The 18,302-nt window shown below is 39.7% G+C and overlaps 1 protein-coding gene across 1 annotated transcript in view; it reads left to right on the top strand.

The window, feature by feature from the left end:
- cntn5 (contactin 5) overlaps nt 1-18,302 on the top strand; it is a 50,994-nt gene that overhangs the window by 14,358 nt on the left and 18,334 nt on the right. Inside the window, exons 5-10 of the mRNA XM_041939936.1 lie at nt 707-910; nt 5,449-5,551; nt 10,258-10,439; nt 13,138-13,274; nt 13,438-13,567; nt 15,787-15,931. Of these exons, the coding sequence (XP_041795870.1) occupies nt 707-910; nt 5,449-5,551; nt 10,258-10,439; nt 13,138-13,274; nt 13,438-13,567; nt 15,787-15,931 (901 nt within the window). The remainder of the gene's footprint in view (nt 1-706; nt 911-5,448; nt 5,552-10,257; nt 10,440-13,137; nt 13,275-13,437; nt 13,568-15,786; nt 15,932-18,302) is intronic.

The following is an 18,302-nucleotide window of genomic DNA, read 5'->3' as shown; positions in this document are numbered from 1 at the left end:
TTCAAAGATTATTAGCGAGGCACACATGCACACACACAACCGAGCTCACTGGAAACAGTCCGCCCTGGAGTTTCAGTTATCATGCACCAGTTTTACCTTTCTGATGGCATCACCAATTAATTAAAATAACGGAGCTGCACATAGCAGGCTCATTAAGGCCCTGTTTAATTGTCATTTTTTTCATCTTTAAGGGCCTCAGTATTCTTTTTCTAGACTTTGTATAAACTAGCGCGCTCTTTATGCTGATGAGCAAGCTGATCCTTTGTTGCTGTACAAATCCCACACTCATTACTTCTTTAAATTGTTATTGTGTCACAGGTATTGAGCGGGGATTAACGTTATCAGTGTTGTGCTAAATTATCAGTGGTTAATGATTTCCTGTCTTTGTTCTGTGACATGCGTTGAAACAGTATATACAGTATTTAAAATGGTAGCATGAAACAAAACATATAGTGATACTCATCATGTCAACATGTTCTCTTACAGTCTTGCTCTTTTCAGAGAAATCGTTTGTGTGCTCACTTCATATACTATTCTGCATGAAGTGTTTTTACCAAATGTGACTCTTAAGGTAGTTATTGATAACATAAAAGAAGATGCACAGGATTTTGGCAGTGTGCGTAGAGGACTAACATAAAGTCAAAATAGACAAAAGATAGGTGCTGCAGTTTTCTAATACACGTGCTGTCTTCATTTGCTTTCATAGAGATCATCTACAGCTGGGTGTTTAACGAGTTCCCCTCGTTCGTCGCTGAAGACAGTCGGCGCTTCATCTCCCAGGACACAGGAAACCTGTACATCTCGAAGGTGCAGCCCTCTGACGTGGGAAGTTACATCTGTCTGGTGAAGAACGCGGTGACGAATGCGCGGGTTCTGAGCCCTCCGACACCTCTGACACTGAAAACCGACGGTGAGGCTCTCAGATTTATAGCCCCTCTCACACGTGATAGGCCCTGATTTGTATGAATGCCCCAGACAGACGAATGTAATGGATTTCGTTGGATAAACCTCACAGGAAGTATTGCAGAGACCTCTCTCTGTTCATTTGAAAGTGTAAAAATGTTTTGATTCGTGCTTCCTCCCTCTGAACTTGTTTGGCTCAGATGAAAATCTAAAAGCATATTTCATATTCTGCTGGAGTATTTTATGATATTATAATGCGTTGGGAGAAAAAAAAATCTGAGATCAGATAGGTTAATAAAAGTTAGGCGGTCTGTGCTTTCCGCCGAGTACTTGTGTTAGTGGAGAGCGTTATGAATTCCATACACACCGTAAATAAATAGTGAGCAACGCTTTAACATGAATGTGGGGAGCCTTCTTCACTCACAATGTGCTTTGGTGAAACTGGCCATCAGGGAAATCATTTTCCAGCATAAAATTAACTGAATCAATGGCCCTTGCTGCGGATGGGATTTCGCTATTTTATACTAGCCTCTCATGAGCCATGCTGTGGAGCTGTTTGTTAGATTCAGGTGTAGATTTCACCTACAGGCTTTTTACATCTGATTACACAGAGCGACGTCCGTCACTTCTCACAGGTGCCTGTCATTGTCAAGGTTTCAAAGAGCCACTGAGATTACATCCCCAGTGAAGCTGTGAAAGGGCCTCTGCGCCTCGGAACCAGCGCTGATCCAAATGCTGCAACAGGAATTTACCTCTCAAGGATTACATCGCTTTCAGCAAGATCCCCACTCTGTATTTGCGTAACCTTGTATGGAATTGCCCCTCAGAGACATGCATAATACTAAGCACATAGCCATACTAAAAAAGTTTGCTCCCTCATTAATCAAGATGCAAAATACATTCAGAAGGGCATGTGGTCAGCCTGCTCTCAGCATCTTAAAATGTTGACTGTTGAATGAACCTTTCAGCATCCGTGTTGTGATATGTAGCTATGGCATGTTGGCTGACGGACAGCACTCTCACCTGCAACACAACGCAGCATGGCCAAATCAAATCTCCGCAGCTGTAGGTCCATTATGCCAAAGAATGTCTTGGCGTCTCTTGCTCTGCAAATCTCATGATGCTCAGCAGCCTTCTTCATTGTGAATTTGGGCCTAAAATGCCGAAAATTGCATTGGCACACCTCACAGCAGACAGCCAAATGTTCCCATGCTGCGTGCACCCCTCAGTCATTGGAGTCTGACCAATCAGATACTGCAATCTGTGCCTCAGTAAAAGTGAGTGATTATTACACAGTAGACAGTTCAAGCTGGATCTGTGTGTGTGGCTCACCACTGTCAGCTCCAACCATTAGTCTCTTAATCAAAACAAGCATCTGGGCTCCATTATACCCTGCTGGAAGCCATTGATCGTCAATTCGCAATCCACCTTGAGCAAAGCTGGGCTAAGCACTGAACTCTGGGCTAATGCACTGTTTTTAAACAGACATACCGTTCATCTCAGAAACACACTGCTTTGATTGATCTGTTTATCGCCTTAGCAAGTGCATAATATTACCGTGGATAGCAGTAACTCTGAAATGAATCAGAACTCATGAAGTGTATAATTAGAATTTCATTTAATAAAAATTAAAAACTCCAGCAAAGTCAGGTTGCTGTAAATAAAAACAAATCTGATATTTTACAGTCTATTATGCAGTTTTGTATCTATCCATCCATAGCCATTGTTTGTCAGTTATTGTATTCTTTTGATTAAAGCAACACAAGGTTTCACATCCTGGGTTTATTTATACTGAGTTATAATTATGTAGTGATATTTAGAGTGACAATGTTATGCCCCCCCTTTACATAAGCTGTATTGACAAAGCCTTGCAACCTTGTTTTAATGGAAATTGTCAGTGATAAACTTTTCTCATTCTATCCATCAAACTAGTTGACAACATTTAATACATGACAAACCTGAGTTTGAAGTTTTGAGTTTGTTCACAGCAGTAACCTATAGATCATACATCTACAGTTCTTCAATTAATGCGTGTTTCTACCAAACGGATTCTGTCATACAAACAACTTTTAACAATTGTTTTTACTTACAGATTAAGTGGACTGCAGTACTGATGGTGTTATTATTGTCATACGACGTTTTCTCTCTCCACACAGACAGTAATATCAGTGAAACATAATGCTTGTATGTGTCTCCATATGGTCATGTTTTCTGTTACACTATAAATGGTTATTGAAGACCTGAGGCCCAGAGCCATACTGATTCAGCGTGATTTTTTTTACTAACCAACTTAGTGGGGAAGTCAAAACAACCCACTCCCCTTAGAGTCAATTACTTACTTACTTGCTGTTATGGTAAAAAACAGTAGTGTCTGCAATGATTAAACTGATCCTTTCTAAGCTTTTGAAAATCAAAAAACCTTTCTAAGCTTTTGAAAAATTGAATTTCAGGAAGTATTTTTGCATTGGATGTCACATTTGGATTGCCTGCATGTGAAATCCCAGCCTTACACCCCAGGAAGAAATATTTGTTTTACATGTTATTATCAAAAATTAATAATTAAAGTCAAATTGTCAGAGATCGTCTAGAGTGCAGTGCTAATGCAGTATAGATGGAGGATCAGTGCCTTTGGGGCGACTTCCTCGATGAGGCCCACAGTAGGGGTGTGACAATCCAATTACAATGAGGAGACCAGTCCAGCTGTCATGTGTGTAGATGAAGAAAGCAAGTTATGTTATGAAATGATTACCACTTTACTGTTTCATAGAGGAAATCTGATCTGATTATTTGACAAATAAAAAAGAAACATTAAATTTGGATTGAAATGTTTATGAGTATTTCATAAAGTGTTAATATATTTTAAAGCAGGTCTATTAATTTGTAGAAAAACCTTCATCTAATTTTGTTATGTATTGATTGTTTCATTTTCTATTTTCTTATCGGAGTTTCAAACTTTCTCTCATCTCTCTATCGCTGCATCAGAGAGCTAATAAAACACATTCAGTGCTATAAGCTGCAGTAAATTTCAGGACAGGCAGCTTTGAAATTGGTTCTCAGAAGAACAAAGCACAACAGAAAACTGTAATTTTCATGTGATTTAATAAATGAAACTGCAACATAAAATATAAACCTAAACTACAAATGAGGGCCGGCAATAGAAAGTCTAGACATTATTTATGTCACTTCTATCAAGTCTAGCCACTGAGACTGAATATGATATTGAATGTACTATGGCATGATCCAATGAAATATTGCAAATTCATTATATGTGAAGGGCTGCTTTGGAGCCATAAATGTTGAGAATGAGATTGAAATTGAAAAGTTCTTTGGAACAAATATCATAAAACTACTTTTCCATTCATTGTGGGCCACAATTCAGTAACCCCACTCCCTCTTTGCAGCATTCATTTTATCACATAAAAAGTGTCAGGTACACGTAGGAGGTGTAATTATGGTTTCTCAAATGTCATGTCGGTCGTTTGTCTTACTGATCATGTGCAGTTACAGTTACAGTGCACGTGCAGCAGCAGTGCGCCTGCTCTGATATGTTTTGTCGGATGCAGGGAGGCGCTGGGGAAGGTTAACAGCGTGTCCATCAGTGGTGCAACATGCTATGATCCTCTGTGCATTTAACATTCATCTGTAAAGGGTAAATGCTCATGTAATATTCATATCACATACTCCCATTTAATAAGAAAGATAATAATAATTAGATCCCAGATGAAGGTGTTTTCCTTTGTTGCTCCAAATGTGCCTCGTTGCCAACTGACACATCGCTCTGGCAAATGGATATAAATGGCCGCCTTAACATACAGATGAATAAACAAAGAAAAAATGTCCTCTGGCTTTGACTTCGATTGGAGGTGTTAGTCATAGTGGCACTTAGCCAGACTGATAACATGTTATCGCTTGTGTCCTTCACATTGTGTTTGCAGAGTTGTAGAGTGGATTGCTAATTCTTAATGAAGATGCACGACTTGTGAGCTTCTCTAGCTTTCTTGCACAGCAGACTTTGTGTTGATGGCAATATGCTGCCTTTGTGGAATCTGGTATTTCCTGACTTATCCTGTATATACTTTATTCCAGGATGCACCTCTAGTACGTGATGAAAAAAATGTGATTATCCAGTGGCTCTGTATTTGATCTAAACCAGTATCCCCAACCCTTCCAATAAACAGTGTATAAATTAAAGATGCATAGTTGAAATGTGTGCCAGATGGTGTGCATAATGTGCAGACCCACACCTGTGCACAGCGAGATTCAGTGTGCCGTGCGTATTCTGAGATGTCCATACATCAGGAATCCTCTGGAAATTTTGATTTGCTGCTTCATGTTTTTTCTTCAGTTGTTACTTAGATACATACTCATAAAACCGGCACAGAGCAATAGGAAGTGAGCGTCACTGTTATCTTTACACCACTGTTCCCAGTCTCTGTGTAGCACGCTGCAGCTGAAGATGAGGATGAGGGGAAATGTGCAGGTAAGTAGCTGTTTCAGTCTGCTTGGCTCTAATGTTTGCAATTCCTCTTTTTTAACCTTTTCCAGGTGTCATGGGTGAATATGAGCCCAAAATCGAAGTGCATTTCCCAACATCTGTTCTGGCTGCCAGAGGAGTCACTGTCAGACTGGAGTGCTTTGCTCTGGGGAAGTAAGTAAACAAGGACACATAGCACAAATATGGGAAGTTTTTTATTACGCCGGTATCTTATTAATCACCTGGAACAATAAACTACAGGCCATCACTGCTCTGTTCCTGAGAGATCCTTTAGGTAATACTCCTTTTGTTTTTCACTCTTCCTTAAATTACATTATTCCATTACCTGAATGGGAACCAGGCGTATCTTGTCTTCAGGCACGATGTTAAGTGAGTGTAGAGAAGTGCAGCATCGTAGCTCAGCTGTTAGATGGCATGTTAGTGCATAGGGGGGAAGACTGAATAGGGAATTCAGCCCTAGGGACCCATGTGTTCTCATAATTGAGAGCCCTAATGTATCTGTGTTTCCTGGGTGCTTTCAGGGTCTGTTATGAATGTAGAAAGCCAAGGTTACGTCTCTGGAAAAGATGAAATTGGTAATAGTTGTGTGCCAGGAGGGAAAACACACTTTTGTCCGCAGAGACTAAAACCCAAACCACTTACCACAGTTACTACAGTTAGCTTCGCTGGCTTCAGGTTTACAAAACCACTACCTTTTTAACTCAAAATGCCTTTTTTTTTGTAACAACAAAATATTTGTGACAAAAATAATTTATTTGTAAAGTTTGAACATTCAGCTTAAAAATAAAACATTGTGACTCCTCTGTAAAGCAAGGTTGATGTGGTATTTTCATTGTACAACATGATCTTTCATCATCCCTACTTCATTTTGTTTATAATTATTCAGCATGAATTATTCATTGCCGACTCCTATCTTAAGTGCAAACAGTCTCTAATCTGCAGATGACTAAGGACCTCATAATTGTTTACCTTGATTTCAATTAATTATCCACATTATGGTATGTCACTTCCTAAATGTATTGAACTTGCAGTATGATGTCACACCCCTTAGTTTCTCCTATCTAGCTAAGCAGGGGTTGTTGGATGCTTGTAGAGCAGCCAAACAGCTTGAGTCCTCGCCCTGAGCTTCCCTCAATGAAGTAATTTGTGCTTGATGGCTTTCAGTCAAACAGTGATCCCAGTGGCTTACCCTTTTACATAGAGATGAATGATTTATCAATGCACCCTATTAAGAAATGCCAGTCTTTATATAGCACTGAAAATGAAGTTAAAATGGGTTTTGTTCTCCTGTTGATCAATATTTATGATGGCACCACTAGCTAAGACAGGACAGGAAAGCTCTTTGTGTGAGAATGCCAGAGCTCCTTGATGTGATTGTCTGTTGTGATATTTACCAGTGACAGTACTTTGTAGGCCAGAGTCAAGGGCAGAGAGAACAACGAGACGATGAAGATGAGGAAGGGAACAATAAAAATAGTCTGCTTTGCTTTTAGGGGTTTTACATCCCAGTCGCCTTGTAATGTTATTTTAATGTCTGCAAGACCAATTGTTTGTAACTTGTATGTTTGTGAAGTGTGATAACTCTGTTGTGGAGCATCACTGTGCTTCTGTTGTTACTTCATATACATCCAGTAGATGAATGAAATCAGGAAACTTTGGCTGGAAAGCAGCCTCATTAGCATTTCTCACGAGAACTAACAGGCTTATCACATCAACAGCGGCGCTTCTATTCAAACAAATTACGTGTGGCCTGACGCAGCTCAACAGGCATTTTCCTGGATTACATGACAGCTGTCAATAGATGTTAATAGTAAAATAGTTCATTCATAAGCAGCCAGAGATGCAAACCAAATATAGCAAAATATGGCCCTGTTCATAGTCATCATCTCAACCACTATTTTGCTGGTGTGTCTGGTTCCCAGACAAAACTGTAGCAAAAAAAAAAAAAAAAGACGCATTATTGCTTCTGTTACACAAACATTTTTCCTTCACTGGATGTTGACCAGTGTTCAGTAAACTGACAATAAAAAAATAGCTTGTTGATTAAATTCAGGATGTTCTTATATACATTTTGGTTCTGCTTCTTTTTTGCCAGGTGATGCAAAACACTTATCATACAGCCATTTTTTTTAAAAATGATTATTAGGATAGATCTATGAATGATTATAGCTATCAGAATGATGATATAATAACTATAGATTTTCAAACAACATAAATTCAATGTAAAACTGGTTTGATTCAGTCTGGTTTATGAGAAGCTGTGGAAAGTGCAGTGCTGTTAGCTACATTCATTTCAAGGTATATTGGCGTATGAAGTTCATTGTAGTTCAAACAGCCTTGTACCCTCGATGGGTTACACAATCTCCCACTCATTTCCACTTAAAATGTAATATGTGACATGTGGTGGATGCTTTCATCCAAATTGCCTTAGAGTAGAGGATATACTTTTAGTTTCAGTGACCCTGGAGGGAATCAAACTCTTGAAACCCTTGAAGTTACTTTCCTCGTTGAGCTATACAGCTGCACAAGGACCACATTGTCAGCAGCAATAGAAAGTGCCTCTTAATGATGACACATTTTAGACTGTCGGTGCTAAAGTTAATGTTTTTAAAAGACATTTGTATTTGCTTAGATTATGCAGGTAAAATTTGGCGTTGTGTTGCAGGTTGATTCTTCCTAAAAATAGTTGCTAGAAGGACCAAGAAATTGACAACTTAGCAAATTAGCTAAATTTTGGGCTAATATCTAGATCTTAATGATCTGAGGAAAACCAATTCTCCACTATATTTTGGTATTAGATGTGATTTTCAACCTTTATTATGGAACCAGTCCAGATGAGGGCACAGGAATTGTGTGGAATGCTAATTAAGATGTAATCTGCAGAGGTTGCCTATGGGCACAATCTTAAATTGAAAACTGTAACACCTTACATAAACTCCAGTGTGTAACACATTCATGATGTGAGGGTGTGAAACACTCAGTTTGTACACTTTGATAAAATGGACAGGACCCGAGCGTCAGAGTTCAGGAGTTAATGCCAACAGTTTCGTACAGAAGACACTGACAGGCAGAGTCTCTCGTTTCTAAACCGAGTGAGTCTATTCCCTCCTGGCCACCCCCAGTCCTGTGAACACGTACAGGCCTGGCGCTCATTATTCAGCCTGCAAAGAGAAATCCTGCCACGGACTCAGGAAGATTCACCCTCATGTTCCAGCCCCTCAAGGTCTCCATAGATTTGCTCTGTTCTCTGGCTAGTCCAGAGTTTAGTTGGAGCAAAGGGCTCCTGCAAATTTCTCCATCAATAACGGATACGGAAGGTCTTCATAACAAGTACATGCTGTTGTGTATATTTATGAGTACTGATTCAGTCTCTGTGCTTATTCAAAGTATTTGTTTATGTTGTTCTTACACCCCACAGGGGCAGTAAAATGAGTATACCAAGTACTGAACAAATGGGCCCACATTAGACCACAGATATTTGATTTTACCTCAGGCCCCAGATTTTGCCGTAGTCGCCATAGTGTATGCACAGGAAGATATTAGTTGTTAATTTACCATAATGTTAAAATGCATCGCTGTCTGCGCTGCAGATTGAGAGATACCGTACTGGAGATGACTTGTTTTTCTACATTATTTGATTGAATTAATGTATGACTAATTAAAAGATCACAGCAGAGGAGTAACAAGTGAATATGAATGTCATCATACATCATCTTATAGAAATTTATATTAAGAAATTAATAAGCTTTTCCACATTTTCCATGCAGAGCAAAGATGCTGCTAAATCAATATTTTACAAACTTTCAAGACGTTCATTTTTAGTGACACTTCACACTCTCAGTGATGCGAGGAAACCTAAATGCATGCTGTAAGGTAATGAGTCAGCTATTGAAAAATACAAAGTAAGAGTTTGAACCAAAAATATATGTGACACAAAACTACTGTCCAAAAAAAAAAAAAAAAAAACACTTTGTGAAAAAAATCCTTTGTTTAATACAAAACATGCTCTGAATCCTAATTTGAGTCCTTTGCAGCCAAGAGCACTTCAATGTCCTTGTGAATTTAGAACAGATAAAAAAAACTCAGGGATGTAACATTTCCATCTTGGCTAAATGATTGATGGGTTCACTGGACGTTTGCATGGTTTCACATTTCCATCTTTCAGACACCTGTCAAATCTAGTTGTCATACAAGAGCACTGCTGATACTGAGCACATAGTCAGGCATTCTGTCCCTGCATGTGCAAGTCATCTATCAGAAGGATCTATAGGGCGATCCATGAATAAACAGGGATAGATGACATTGCTCAAACACTAATCATACAAATCTCTCTGGCTGTTATAATAGCCTGATTTGAATATTGTCCCTGTCCCTTTGAAACCCGGGCTCTGATGTGTGGGTCATTTGGTAGTAAATATATTACAAGTGGTCAAAAGGTCAGTGATTCACATGTAGAGCAGAACCAACATTAAATACTAATTACGGCGTGTCAGTAATCAATTGCAAATCAAGGACTTCTGGGATCTGTAGGTCACTGGCAAACAAATAAAAAGAATGTGAAAATGCTTACGACAGTTTCCAGAAGCTCACAGTGATGCAGAGTGGAAATTGAAGGAAAGGACATAAGGAAAATAGAGTTTATTATTATTACAGATTAATGTAGATGTGTATATATACATTTGTCTTCTTTAGTGGTATTAATTTAATGATTTTCTTATTTTAAAGAAAGCACAAAACTTGCTTCGTATCATTGGTGACTTGCATCATTGCAGCTTACACCCTACGCTGTGTGTAAATACTGCTTGGGCTCTTTCACTCTGTACTGATTAGTATATAATCCCACTCTTCCCTCCTCGCAGTCCAGTGCCAACAATCACATGGAGGAAGATAAATGGGAACATCCCCAAAAAAGCAAGACTTCGCAAGTCCCAGGCTGTGCTGGAAATTCCCAACATTCAGCTGGAGGACTCGGGAACCTATGAATGCAAAGCTGAGAATCCGAGAGGGGGCACCGCTTTCAAGGGGCATCTGCAGGTCTACAGTGAGTCTGAGCATGCACTCATTCTCTGTTCATGTGTTAACCATTTACTTCACAGCGATTAAATATTATGTAAGAACACGTAAGCAGTAGAAGCTTTTTCATGAGCTATTTCATCCGGTTTCAGAGGATTTTTCATGATAGTTAAGAGCTTTCTCAAATTCAAGGCAGAGGACCAGTCCTGTTTCGGAGCGGTCCAAGCACTAATCATACATCCATGACTGATAGTCCGCGGATGAGTGTTCATTTCCTCAACGAATGAGCTGCTTCTTTAAGTGGAGAGAAGTGTGGGTCTTCTAAACAAGAGATTTTGTTTAACTGTCAGGTGTGTTTGTTTCAACCTAAACTGTTCTAAGCTATTTCTCTGCTCAGAGGCTTTAATAGACTGTTGCTGTTCTTTGTCTTTTTCAAAGACTTGTCTTAATATGATCTGAATTGTTATACTTTAGTTACATCCTTCGCTTAGTACACTGATTTCTTGTTTGTGATTATATTTGTCACAACTAAAAAATAAGTTTCAGTTGTTTCAGTATGAAATCATTTGTTTAAGAAGGATAACTTATTTATTATAGAATGATCAGTTATTTACAGTTACAATACACTATACAATACAATGCACTACAGTTATGTACTAGATCCAAGCTAAATCCACTGTGTTTTGTATATTCAGTAATTTCATAGTAGTTTCATGACAGACTTCAGTTAATGACCAGGTTTGCTTTTCTAACCAATGTGAAGTACAAGTAAATTGTGCTGAATTACTATCTTTGCCCATGATCATAAACAAGGGTGCATGTCCCCCCATTCCTCTCTGTCTGAGCCATGTACGCAGGACCAAGATAATGGACTGCCTCAGCCTTGCTAGGATACATTTCCAAGGCTCTGTACTTCTTGGCAACCTCCATTCTGTTGACATCACAAGGAGAATAAAGAGCCTAATTTGTAGCAGCCTCACGCTAAATGTAATTTACACAGGTCAGCTGGTAGTTTGAACTTTCATTGTGAGGGAGACCTTCCTGGCCATAATCATTCAATCAAACCACACAAAAAAAGTATTCTACTGAAGGTGCCATATGCAAAGAGTAGCGCAGAACGTGCTTGGCATGTTGCTGTGGGAGTAGCGGCGAAAAGGCGGGTTTTCATCCTTTCTGTGCACCCTGTGCAAGAAATGCAATGCGACGTGCATTGTTTGGGTCTGGCAAGGGTGTGTCACACTGTACACTAGTATGGATAAAATGATTTATGTTGTTTTTTAGTTAAAAGAAAGGAAAGATAAAGCAAAACATGACAGAAGTCTGTGTGGAAGCTTTGTCTGATTTCAGCACATTTAAAGCTTTACACATTTACTGATCTGTATAAATCTATTATTTTATAACAATCAAATAACTTTGGGTTATTAATTGCTCATTTCATGTGTTATTTTAATATTTTGCACACACTTTATTAAATGCTGAGTATTACAACTTCTTCATTTCAGCGTAACAGAACATTTGAACATAACATTAGAGAAAATAAAGGAGAAAAAGATGAAAGGGAGGTAAACCTTGGGTTATTGGCTAACTCACTGATAAACATTGCTTCCCCCTGTGCAAGGCTGGCAGAATGACCCAGCCCCAGTTAAAGGTCCTTGTAAATTGCACATTCTTGAAAAGCACAAGAATGCGCATACCAAATGAAATGCATACCACATACAGTAGGAGACCCAGTAGGTAGAAAGAGACTACAAAATGAAAAGAAATGATATACAGCCAATACAGCACTCAGATCTGGATTTGTGACAGAGTTTCTTTGTAGCATGTAAAGTTGGACAGGAACGGCCTTGGAAACACAAGTAGGCTGCGCAAAAAGAAAGAAAAATAGCCTCATGGCGAAAGAGGAAAGGCAGTTGCTTAGTTTGCCGATGCCATGGCCCGGCCATGCGGTGGAAGGAGAATAAAGAACGTGTTCATCAGCATGATTCAAACAATGTGATCCGCACTTGGAGAGAAAAGGATGGCTTTTCTCTTTCTGACAACAATCCAACTGTGAGCCCCATCAGTGAAACTCTCCACTGCTTTTTCTGTTAATGTTCAGAAACATTCTCAAATATTAATAATTTAATCAAACATATTGACTGGGTTGCTCCTGTCAGTAAGCATGTTGGTCTTGAGATGAGTTGGTATACAGGGACAGTGTGTTTATGCTCAATCCTATGCAGAAGCAAGCTGTGCATGTTTTGCTCTGTGCACCGTTTTGAACCTTTCCCCTCCTTTCTTTGATGCTGCCTGTAGCCAGAACCTCATTAGAATAGTCGTGCTTTTTAATCTTCCTTCAGTTCTTCAGGGTTAAAGAGCACAACAGAGGATCAGAAAAAGCAGCGTCTTATTACCGGACACATTGTGTCACAAGCAATGAAGTCAGTGTGTGTGTTCAAGGATTTTTATGTGAAGTGACAAGCGAGAAAAAAGACTGTAAGAAACAGCAAATTACAATTATCCATCCTCTGAAAGCATCCTTCTTTTGTGTCTGTAGCACTAAGATTGCAAAAAAGCTTTAGCATGTTACCCACTGTCTTAAACACAACCTCTCACAGTGTGTGGTGACAGTGTATTCATGCATGCCTGTTTCTTCTTATAAAAGCACGACTGACCATATTTGTGCCTTTTTAGTGTTTCAAGGATATATTACTTATTCTAAAAAAAATTTTTTTTCTATCTTCAAGCCCTCCCTCAGTGGGTCAGAATGATTAATGATACTCAGATGGATAGTGGAGAGAAGCTCCAATGGGAGTGCAAGGCCATGGGGAGGCCCCGGCCCACCTATCGCTGGCTCCGTAATGGTTTGCCCTTGACATCCCAGGTACCAACCTCGCTACACAGTTCTCTTTTTGTTGATTGCACCATGAAACATCTGAATTATTCCTATAGAACTACACATCCACTGTACTGTGTGCAGCATCATCATGCATGCTATATCTATATTCAGATATGATGTTCCTTTCTCTTTTTTTTTCTTGTTTCAGGGTCGGGTTGAAATAGTGAATGGAGAAGTGACGATTCACAAAGTGCAGCAGGCGGACTCAGGAATGTACCAGTGTGTTGCAGAAAATAAATACGGGGCCATCTACTCAAATGCTGAACTCAAGATTTTAGGTAGTTTGGTTTAGATTTGATAAAACACGACATTCAAGAAGAAAAATGTATGCAAATTTTATGAGGCAACTGCTCCTCTCAGACAAGCATATTCCTTGATTCGCCACAAAGGCAGAGTATTGGCATCTGAATAAGGTACCAGATGATAGGTAAGGGAGATTGAAATGCAAGTGGGGAACGCTGAACTGTGACATGTGCTGATTGCCAATCAATGGTCCCTGATTTAACCCAGGCAGTGGACGGCATGAATAAAAGAAGGACCCTTATGGTTATATTCAATGAGGTGTCTGCACGCATCAGGTTGAGGAGAGTGTGGAACAGTTCTACCTTATTCTGCAGAGAATGAAAAGCAACGACTTGTGGATATAGATTTATAGTAATGGGAGCAAACACTAGAGGAGAAACATCAGTGGTTTCTTTGATGCCGTTTAATGACTCCATTAGGGTCTTATCTTCTTGTGTGTCATCAAAGCACAGCCCACATCACAATCCCCGTTACTGAGAAAAAATACTTTCATCAGGTATTTATAAGCCATTGTCTGCTAATATCATTAGACAATCAACTATCAGTAGTTCAAGTCACACATTTACAATGTTTTTTTTTTATTTTGAACTGAGAATCTCTTTTGTGCACAGCAGCACATGCGTCACATACACTCGGAAACGTGCGGACAGTAAAAGCAAAGGAAACTGTGCTGTTCAGACTTCAGGCTTCAGGCTAAAAACATAACAGATGCAGTGAATGGCTGTCCAGTGTTCTGTGTTGATGCACTATTTTCTCCTTGTCATCTCCCATACTGGGACGCATCTGGTGACACCCATTCCCCTTTCATGTTTCCCCCCAGGGACAGCTTGATTTACTGTCTGTGTGGCATGCCCTTTTTTGAAGGGGAATCTGTGGCATTTTGAAAACCTTACAGCAAATGGACCAAGTTTTTGGTGGAAGATCTATAAGTTGACTTAAATTCCCAGTGTTCTGTGCACGGGTTAGAAGTTCTAGATTTTAATAAGCTTTGTCTGAGCTAAGACAGCTCAGAGGAGGTGCTTTTGCCTTCCTTAGAGTCACAACGATGATATTTGGAAGCTTGTGATGAATGTTTTCATAACTACACCCCCCAGGCATCTCTTCCCAGTGACCTGTGCTCTGTGGAGATGTCCACAAGCACTAACACTAACAAACACTATCAGGACAGATTACATGGCTAATAACAGCCTGCAGATGAGCGATCACTGGAGGCTACGTGGGGGCAGCGGCTGCCCTCGCGCCTGTGATCTTGTCCCAGATCCAGCTCTTCTGGGAGAATGGCGGGGGAAGCAATAAGGGTACTGGGCTGCCACCAGCTGCAGGCCTGCTCTTATTTTGATTAAAACAAATACACACAGCAACTGCTCTGTTTTCGGCTGCTTTTCGTGTCTGGGGGGACCTCTGCCACTCAGGCAACTACTCATTCTCAAAGACACAAGTGTTACAGGGAGAGGGGTCAGCCTGTAGCTACAGATGGGATTGAATTGTCATTGCGTATAATGTCACCTATAAAGCGTCATTCAGGATTTGAATAATCACAGCTGACAAAGCCTTGCAGCCTGTAGATGGCCTTGATGTGGAACGCTGCTGCATACCAGTGCCACATCAACATGAAGTCTGAAGCCTTATTTAGACCATTAATGCTTAATTCATACTCTTGAGCAAGCTTTAATTGTTAGAAATGTTGACATTATGTATTTATTATTCACTCAGGCGGCCAGGTTAAATATGAGTTAAAAAGAATTTTCGCAAAAGTAGTACAACTCATTCAACCATGTCATCATCTACATGATGACTGTTATTTAGTAATTAGGCTGCTCAACACAGTGCATTTAATTGTAGTAGATACTGATTTAGCACAGAATTAACACAGTCTGGTACATTACACAGTATATAAAAGCACATGTATGCCTATGCACGTATAAAAGCATGCTTTGTGCTGCCTCATGTGGAAAATCTAGTCATTAATTACCAACAAATCAGCATTTTGATCAAGTAGCGTCATGATGTGTCTAAATCCTCTCGCATTTTTAGCTGAAGAGGTGTAGTGACTATTATGTTTTAGCAACTACACATAACCGCATTAAGAAAGTTTGTTTTACCACTAGGGGGCAGAAAGATCAACAATTGCACATCTCAGGAGTCTGGGTTTTTTTACATAAACCTTAAGATGTTTTGTTTCTGTCTGACACAGCGTCGGCACCTGTCTTTGTCCACAATCCCATACGGGTCATTGCCACACTTGGAAAAGACGTATCACTAGAATGCAAACCCAGAGCATCACCCAAACCACGGATAACATGGAAGAGAGGAGACAGAAGGATCCAGCCAAATAAAAGGTACAGCAAGTCTTTCCTCGCATTGTGTTCAGCTCTCAGACAGAAGTAGCTTTAATTGGATATCTCTTACAGTGCACTGGTATATTTGTGCCTATGCAAAGATGGGCACGTGGGTCAAAGCATAGCCCAACCTAAAGCAGACGAGTTCATGACAACACACTGCAGGTTTTTAGAACTGAAGCATTTATATTTAAAATATCCAGATGGAAAAGTCTATTTTGGGCTGACCCAGTGAATTTGACTTCATTACATTGTTGCCATAAAGCTTTCCCGGTCATTGATTTGCAACATTGCATGCAATGGCCTAATATAAGCAGAGATAGCAAAGAGATGGATGGATACCTCAGGAGAAATGGCGAAGCACATTTCTGCTGTTTGACAAATGTTTATAATTGCCCAGTACATCGTCATAACATCCAGACCTCTGCACAGGTACAATCTGTGGTATTGAAAAGTAAGAGAAATGTGTGAAACTCAGACAAAATCATTACGTGCCTCGAAATATCAGTGAAGTAATGATCTGCCCTGAGCTCTTTACTGTGCATCCAAAACAGCAATATGTCACAGGGCGTGTTTCAGTGTCTGGAATGAAACACATAAAATATTTTAGACTTTTAGGAAGAATTTATTTTTTCTGTTATTATTGTGATGGATGGTCCATTTTCTTTGCAGACGGCGGTAAATTTACTGGAGCTCTGCTTTATAAATAGTGTCGCATCTTCCTCCTGTGCACAATTTAGAGAAGGGGATATTATGAAAGAAAGTTAATTGCTCTGTAAAATATGTATGAAGTTGTGAAAAGTTTGTCTCCCTCAATGTCTTTATATTGTTTTTCATCATAGTTTCATGAAATAAAAGCAAGTGCTATCATTCTGGCTCAGGCCCTTGAGGAATTGTATACATGTCTTGTTGTAACACATCACAGTTTCATTACTGTAACTGAAATTAAGTGTCACTGCTAAAATAAAACACCTTAGGTACTGGCAAAGCTCTGGAGACCCATCCTCAACCCCACCTCCTTCTCAGGGATGCTGACAATTTAGACTGCACAATTGCATTTGGAATTCACATGCAGTTTGATGCATCATCTTTTATGAGAAACATCTCTCTGTTGTACCTAGAGGGGGCTGAGCAGGGCGAGGGTGCATCAATCAAACTGAGCGACACCACTGAAATTATAAGTCACCGCCGAGCATCCCAAGTTTTGAGTGAGAGAACGGGACCTTTATTTATCAGCCAAGATTCAGCAGTCTGTTCAACAGCCCCGCAGCAAGAGCAGCCGGCTGATAATCAGATCCTCAGTGTGTCGCTCCTTCAAACAGGCAGCGACAAATCTCCCTGCCTCTAACAGGTGGATGGAAACAGGAGTCTGGAATTAGTTTAATTCGGTAATTTCAGACGTTGTTGCAAATCCACAGGATGTTTCGTTTTCCGCTAAAAGAAAGATGGTCCTCAGAGGTAATTTTGACTGTTTTCTATGAAGAGCTGTCATCAGTAGAACTGATGGATGGGGATAACTTAGTGAGCGTGTTGCCCCAAAATGGTGATTAATGACACCAGCTTGTCTGGATCTGATAAAGCTTTTGAGGTATTTGTCAAACCCTTCAAATCTGTTTTTCACCGTCGATGGCGTACAGCATGGCAAGATTCATACCTGTTCGACGTCTTGATCATGTTTCTATCTTCAGATAAAGTCCAGTCTTAAGAGAGCGCATAATTGTTCACAAAAAATATTGGCAAAGCACTTAGTTAATCTCTGCCCTCAGCCTAACTTATCATTTAATATTAAGTGCTGGTATTATGAATGCAGTTCAGTTTCTTCATGAACGAGTGCAGTTTTGCAGAGTTTGACACCAAAATAGGATGTTTTTTTGCAGTTTAACGGCGCTATAGTGGACAAGTGATCTGGATAAGAGAGTGTGCTTAGGCTGCCGCTGCTCAGCTGGAGATCAACCTTGTGAAAAGGTGGTTTCTATCTGAAAAAGTGGAAACAAACACGAGGAGCCGTGCATTTTCAGGTCTTGGCCAGGGTGACTCCTGAAAGGATTTCTGCTATTACCTATAGAACAGTAATGGATGGAGAGACGTTCTATTCTTAGGAGAACGGAGGGGGGAATTGAAGCAGCTTCACGTTTATCTTGCATTGACAGCTGTGCTGACTTAATGAAGGTTTGTAATTAACATGGATTTCCGCTAATGTTCTGGGCTTTTGTCTCTTAAACACAAAGTATTAATCCCATTAGTTTGAAAGTATGTGGCAGACTCAATTGAAATCCACAGACTCTTTGTTTTAGAGTCAGTGCATGATTTGGATTTTTTTTTTTTTTTTTTTACAAAAAATGTAAAATGTTTAATATTATCTTATATGTTA

Source organism: Chelmon rostratus, chromosome 7 (genome assembly GCF_017976325.1).
Source record: "Chelmon rostratus isolate fCheRos1 chromosome 7, fCheRos1.pri, whole genome shotgun sequence".
In the NCBI taxonomy this organism is placed as follows: domain Eukaryota; kingdom Metazoa; phylum Chordata; class Actinopteri; order Chaetodontiformes; family Chaetodontidae; genus Chelmon; species Chelmon rostratus.
Note: the sequence above shows the minus strand (reverse complement) of the source record. Positions and strands in the feature narration are given on the sequence as shown.